Source organism: Oncorhynchus clarkii, chromosome 18 (genome assembly GCF_045791955.1).
Source record: "Oncorhynchus clarkii lewisi isolate Uvic-CL-2024 chromosome 18, UVic_Ocla_1.0, whole genome shotgun sequence".
In the NCBI taxonomy this organism is placed as follows: Eukaryota; Metazoa; Chordata; class Actinopteri; order Salmoniformes; family Salmonidae; genus Oncorhynchus; species Oncorhynchus clarkii.
Window position 1 is genome coordinate 48278500 of NC_092164.1, and position 6797 is coordinate 48285296.

General features: G+C 46.7%; 1 protein-coding gene across 3 annotated transcripts; it reads left to right on the top strand.

The window, feature by feature from the left end:
* The first annotated feature begins 94 nt into the window (after positions 1–94).
* LOC139373589 (3-oxoacyl-ACP synthase, mitochondrial) lies at positions 95–6360 on the top strand. 3 transcript variants are annotated; one of them, XM_071114264.1, is made up of 6 exons: positions 95–248; positions 2679–2755; positions 3065–3640; positions 3810–4042; positions 4209–4436; positions 4687–6360. In XM_071114264.1, exons 3-6 carry the CDS (start codon positions 3104–3106, stop codon positions 5087–5089), a joined length of 1401 nt encoding a protein of 466 aa, XP_070970365.1. In that variant the 5' UTR covers positions 95–248; positions 2679–2755; positions 3065–3103; the 3' UTR covers positions 5090–6360. The 3 variants fall into 3 exon arrangements, with proteins under 3 accessions (XP_070970365.1, XP_070970366.1, XP_070970367.1); XM_071114265.1 differs by having other exon boundaries at positions 101–248; positions 2666–2755; XM_071114266.1 differs by having other exon boundaries at positions 133–248; positions 2567–2755.
* Positions 6361–6797: the final 437 nt, after the last annotated feature.

The following is a 6797-nucleotide window of genomic DNA, read 5'->3' on the forward strand; positions in this document are numbered from 1 at the left end:
AATGCACTATTTCCTTGAATCTATGTATACATTGACAATATTCTGTTATGGAAAATGTAATCTACATTTCTCTGAGAAATGTATGGGAGCAGGCAATTGCATAGTATCCCCCTGAAATGAACTCAGTTTGTTAGTTGCATGGATTTTGTGAGCGTGTGAACGAGGCTTGTTTTTTATTTGCAGAGGATTTCAGAGGTATAATGACTATATTCGTAAACACTTGAGCGATCTATCATAGCGTTCACAAGGTAAGTGGAAAATAGATGATTCAGGGAGGTTTATTTCATAGTTAGACAAATTGGACGCTTATTGTCATGTGGTGAGGAATCAGTTATAAAAACAATAAGAGTCGCACACTGCATAAAGTCCCAGTAATTTATTGGGTTAACGACCAACGTTTCAGCGTCACTGTGTCTTCTTCCTGGGTATTGTCGTTAATGCTTGAACCAGGTTATGTGGACATAACAGTGCAACCAAATCAAATCAAACTATTTGTCACATGCGCCGATTACAAGTGTAGACTTCACCGTGAAATGCTTACATACAAGCCCTTAACCAACAGTGCGGTTCAAGAAGAGTTAAGAAAATATTTACCAAGTAGACTAAAATAAAACATTTATAAAAACGTATACAATAACACAATAAGAATAACAATAACGAGGCTATACACAGGGGGCATCCGGTACCGAGTCGGTGTGCGGGAGTACAGGTTAGTTGAGGTCATTTGTACATGTAGGTGGGGGTGAAGTGACTATGCATACATAATAAACAGCGAGTAGTAGCAGTGTACAAGAGGGAGGTGGGGGGGTCAATGTCAATTGTCCGGTGGCGATTGTATTAGTTGTTCAGCAGTCTTATGGCTTGGGGATAGAAGTTGTTGAGGAGCCTTTTGATCCTAGACTTGGCACTCCGGTACCTCTTGCTGTGCGGTAGCAGAGAGAACAGTCTATAACTTGAGTGACTGGAGTCTCTGACAATGTTATGGGCTTTCCTTTGACACCACCTGGTATAGAGGTCCTGGATGGCAGGAAGCTTGGCCCCAGTGAAGTACTGGGTTGTTCGCACTACCATCTGTATCGCCTTACGGTCAGATGCCAAGCAGTTGCCATACCAGGCGGTGGTGCAGCTGTGGAACCTTTTGAGGATCTTGGGACCTATGCCAAATCTTTTCAGTCTCCTGAGGGGGGAAAAGGTTTTGTCGTGGCCTCTTCACGACTGTCTTGGTATGTTTGAACCATGATAGTACGTTTGTGATGTGGACACCAAAGAACTTGAGACTCTCGACCCGCTCCACTGCAGCCCCGTCAATGTTAATGGGGGCCTGTTTGGACCGCCTTTTCCTGTAGTCCATGATCAGCTCCTTTGTTTTTCTCACATTGAGGGAGAGGTTGCTGTCCTGGCACCACACTGCCAGTTCTCTGACCACCTCCCTATAATATGCCTTCTCGTCTGTGGTCAGGCCTACCACTGTTGTGTCGTCAGCAAACTTAATGATGGTGTTGGAGTCGTGTTCGGCCACGCAGTCGTGGGTGAACAGGGAATACATGAGGGGACTAAGTACACACCCCTGAGGGGCCCCAGTGTTAAGGATCAGCGTGGCAGACATGTTGTTGCCTACTCTTAACACCTGGGGATGGCCTGTCAGGAAGTCCAGGATCCAATTGCAGAGGGAGGTGTTTAGTCCCAGAGTCCTTAGCTTAATGATGATCTTCGTGGCACTACGGTGTTGAACGCTTAGCTGTAGTCCATGAACAGCATTCTTACATAAGTGTTCCTTTTGTCCAGGTGAGAAAGGGCAGTGTGGAATGCGATTGAGATTGTGTCATCTGTGGATTTGTTGGGGCGCTATGAGAATTGGAGTGGGTCTAGGGTGTCCGGGAGGATGCTGTTGATGTGAGCCATGACCAGCCTTTCAAAGCACTTCATGGCTACCGAAGTGAGTTCCATGGGGTGGTAATCTTTTAGGCAGGTTACCTTTGCTTCCTTGGGTACAGGGACTATGGTGGTCTGCTTGAAATGTGTAGGTATTAAAGAGCTTTGTACGTGTCTCTGTGTGTGGACCTTTTTTTCCCTTTGGTTGCACATTTAACATGCTGATAGAAATTTGTTAAAACACATTTAAGTTTCCCTGCATTAAAATCCCCGGCCACTAGGAGCGCTGCCCCCGAATGAGCAGTTTCCTGTTTGCTTATGGTGGAATTAAGCTCATTGAGTGTGGTTTTAGTGCCAGCCTTGGTCTGTGGTGGTATGTAGACAGCTACGAAACATACAGATGAAAACTCTAGGTAGATAGTGTGGTCTACAGCTTATCATGAAATACTCTACCTCAGGCGATCAAAACCTTGAGACTTCCTTAGATATTGTGCACTAGCTATTGTTTACAAATATGCATAGGCCTACCGCCGTGGGGGCTGCTGTTCTGTCCTGCTGATAGTGTATAACCTGCCAGCTGTATGTTCTTAATGTTGTCGTTCAACCACGACTCTGTAAAATACAAGATATTACAGTTATTAATGTCCCGTTTGTAGGGTATATGTGCTTTCAGTTGATCCCATTCATTTTATAGCAATTGAATGTTAGCTAGAAGAACGGAAGGCAAGGGCAGATTAGCCACTCATCACCTGATCCTCACAAGGCATCCTGATCTCTTTCCGCAAAACATAAGTTTCTTTTTTCAGCGAATCACAGGGATCTGGTCGGGTATCCGTAGTATATCCCTCGCTCCCTCATTGAAGAAGAAATCGTCCAATTTAAGGTGAGTAATCCCAGTTCTGATGTCCAGAAGCGCTTTTCGGTCATAAGCAGCAACATTATGTACAAAACAAGTGACGAACAACGCGAAAAAACAAACAAAATAGCATGGTTGGTTAAGAGCCGATAAGATGGCAGCCCTCTCCTCCGGCGCCATCTTGTCAGCTAATCAGCATTCAGGGCTCGAACCATCCAGTTTATAAAAGCATTTGTACTACGTACATACCATTCTGTATTGACATGATTGGTGGGATGTATGGTTCAAGAATGAGTTAGGCTGCTAAACTGTTTATTATTTTTCTCTACACCACAGGATCCACTGTGGTAGATAGCAGAGAAATAAAACAACAGTATGTCATCGTGTTGGCCAAAGCTGCCGTTATATTTGGCTTCACAGCACACAACCAGAACACTTCTCAACAAGAGCACTTGTGTTTGTTCAACGATCCCCAATCTGAGACACTACACCTGTGGAAAGAATCCGTCCAGGAGGAGAGTAGCAATCACTGGAATAGGACTTGTCTCTCCTCTCGGCACAGGGACGACTCTACCTTGGAACCAGCTGATTAGTGGTGCCAGTGGGATCGTCGCCCTTGACTCTGAGATGTATAAGACAGTCCCCTGTAAAGTGGCAGCCCTGGTGCCCCGAGGGGATGGAGAAGGCCAGTTCAAGGATGTGAGATTTGCCACGCGTGGGGAGATCAACAGTATGTCACCAGCCACTGTCATGGCTCTCGGTGCCGCCCAGCTGGCACTGGCGGATTCTGGGTGGTATCCCAGCAGCCCTGAGGAGCAGCTGACCACAGGGGTGGCGGTGGGGATGGGCATGGTTTCTCTGGACGAGATCGCCAAGACGTCGGCCATCTTCCAGGCGAAAGGTTACAGTAAGGTCAGTTATGGGGTCCGCTGAAGTGTGCTGTGGTGCTTCCAATCTCTCAGATGTGTGTGTGTGGCAGGGTTGGTAGGTAGGAGTGTGTCATATTTGCAGAGCAGGGCTGAGAACAGACTGCAATTTTTTTTTTAAGATAGATTTAATAAAAGTTGTATTTGTATTCAAGGTCAGCCCCTTCTTTGTGCCTCGTATCCTGGTCAACATGGCTGCCGGTCACATCAGCATCAAGCACAAACTGAAAGGTCCCAACCACGCCGTTTCCACCGCCTGCACCACTGGAGCCCATGCCCTCGGTGATGCAGCCAGGTTCATCGCCCACGGAGATGCCGTCGCCATGGTAGCGGGTGGGACAGAAGCCTGCGTGGGACCTCTGTCAATCGCGGGGTTCGCCAGGGCGAGGTCAGGCTTGACGATCCCAGGATATTTTTGTTGTTTGTTCGTGTTATTGTTGTTAGTATAGATCTAGTCTGTCCTTTGATCAATTCTATGCTATTTGTATGTTCATGGATTTCAGTTTGTATTGACTACTATGCGGGTGTAATTCAACTTGAACTTTTACTTGAAGGGCTCTGAGTACCCACTGGAACGACCAGCCCAGGCTGGCATCGCGGCCCTTCCACCCAGAGAGGGATGGGTTTGTGATGGGTGAAGGGTCTGCGGTGGTGCTCCTGGAGGAGTGGGAGCATGCTGCGGGGAGGGGGGCCAGGGTGTATGCTGAGGTGCTGGGGTACGGCCTGTCAGGGGACGCCAGCCACATCACAGCCCCCACTGCTGATGGAGACGGAGCCTTCAGGTAGTAGTCATGGATGGGGTTTATAGCACTCTTTCACCAGGTTCATACTATTTGTGTTAGGAGTTAAGGAACCATTGATGTACTGTAGGTTGTACCACTATCTATCAGCTTGACCATGAGATAAATATATATATATATTTTTTTTTGCCTGTTTCAAAATGGTTCTGACTTTTTAAAATGAAATGGTGAACATATTTGAAGTCATGACATTTTTACAGTCCATTTTCATTCCCCTCCTGATCTCTTCCAGGTGCATGTCTGCAGCACTCCGAGACGCCGGTGTGGAACCAGCCCATGTGACGTACGTGAACGCACACGCCACCTCTACACCACTAGGTGACGCTGCAGAGAACGCCGCCATCAAGAGACTGTTCCAGCAGCACGCAGCCGCCCTGGCTGTCTCCTCCACTAAAGGGGCCACGGGGCATCTCCTGGGGGCTGCCGGGGCTCTGGAGGCAGCCTTCACTGCCCTGGCCTGTTACCACAGCACTTTGCCACCCACCCTCAACCTGGACCGCACCGAGCCAGAGTTTGACCTGAACTATGTTCCCTGCACAGCACAGCAGTGGAAGACCGAGGGCAGGCGGGTAGCTCTCACAAACTCTTTTGGGTTTGGGGGGACTAATGCGTCACTGTGTCTCGCCAGTGTCTGAAAAGCTTGTCTGAAGGATTCACTTCTTACTGGTTTTGTATTGATTTCACAACAGATTCTTTATAGATACCTAGTATTTCAGTTTCAAAATGTTCTCAATATTATATTGGGACATGTAATGTAAACATCGATCATACAATTCTGATCAAAGTTTCCATTTTCATCATTCAAATACAGATATGCTTTGTGTACTTGAATACAGTAGTATGTTTATTTATCACCAGCAGGTGGCACTGTCTCACATGGAGGCTACACTGGAGAGGCTATGGGTTATTACCTTTTATACAGTCTACACAGACGGTTCAGCTCTAGCCCCTTGGCCTTTATTGTAATAGAAGGCTGTGCTGGTTGGTCATAAAGTGTTTCTCAAGATCCACCATGAGCATAAACATCAGTCACTCATTTGGGTCTCAAAGCCTTGGTTTGTACTTTCTGTCCTCTAAAACAGGGTTTTTATTGGTGGAATTCAGAGGTTCTCAACCTGGGGTACGGATAAACCAGGGGATACTTGGGAAGACTCATAGGAACATAGGCCTACTGGTATATTGCACATGAGGGGGTACTCTCGGGTTACCCTAGGCTGAGCAAAATGTAATTGCGGATACAGTACCTAAAGAGCCACTGGTGTAATTCTACAGCCCGATTTAGCAGTTTATTGGAGGAATGATGCTCTAACGTTTCCAATAATCTTCTCTCTTTCTGAAAGTGCTTTAGTTTCGCTTGTTAAATCAGCAATGCATCCAATTAGTGCATTTGGTGTATTTCCTGGTAGGTAAGGGGTTAATCCATTCAGCCCTGTAAAATATATTCTAGATACTGTGGTGGCCGGTTTCCGGGAAACAGATTAAAAAGCCTTGTCCTGGACTAAAAAGAGCTTTCAATGGAGATTCTCAGAGAAATTGTCAGGTAAAATGGCCTTCAATGTTTTGGGCTTTGTGTGAACAACATGTCATCAATACCGCAGACAAGAGAGGACTGGAGTGATGTGATCGAGGGGAAGGACATCTGGCCTTATCTATGTCCCAAATGGCACCCTATTTCCCTGAGCACCCTACTTTTGACCAGGGCTTATATGTGTGTGCTCTATATAGGGAATAGGTTGCCATTTAGGACGCATACATTATCTCACGGGAGACAGAGAGGTAATGGGTAAAACATGGGGGGGATAAGCTTTCACATTTTGTTACTCCTCTTCTCCATTCCAATGTGTAAAAGCAATAAACAGTGCTAGTCGCTCTTCTGTGAAAAATAAAAACTGAGTTCTTGAACCAACCTGAGGGGGACATGAAATGATTGCCGACCTGAGGGGGATGTGAAATGATTGCCGACCTGAGGGGGATGTGAAATGATTGCCGACCTGAGGGGGATGTGAAATGATTGCCGACCTGAGGGGGACATGAAATGATTGCTGACCTGAGGGGGATGTGAAATGATTGCCGACCTGAGGGGGATGTGAAATGATTGCCGACCTGAGGGGGATGTGAAATGATTGCCGACCTGAGGGGGATGTGAAATGATTGCCGACCTGAGGGGGATGTGAAATGATTGTGTATGAAGGGTGATTTGGGGGGGGGATCTCTTATCCTCTTAATATTCCCTCTGGCTCACTGGATGGGGGTTGCTCAGTCTGAGGGAAAGCTACTATAAGTGTGATTGACTTGAAGAATAGAAGCAGACAAAGACAGTCCTTTTTGCCGCGTTCAAAACAA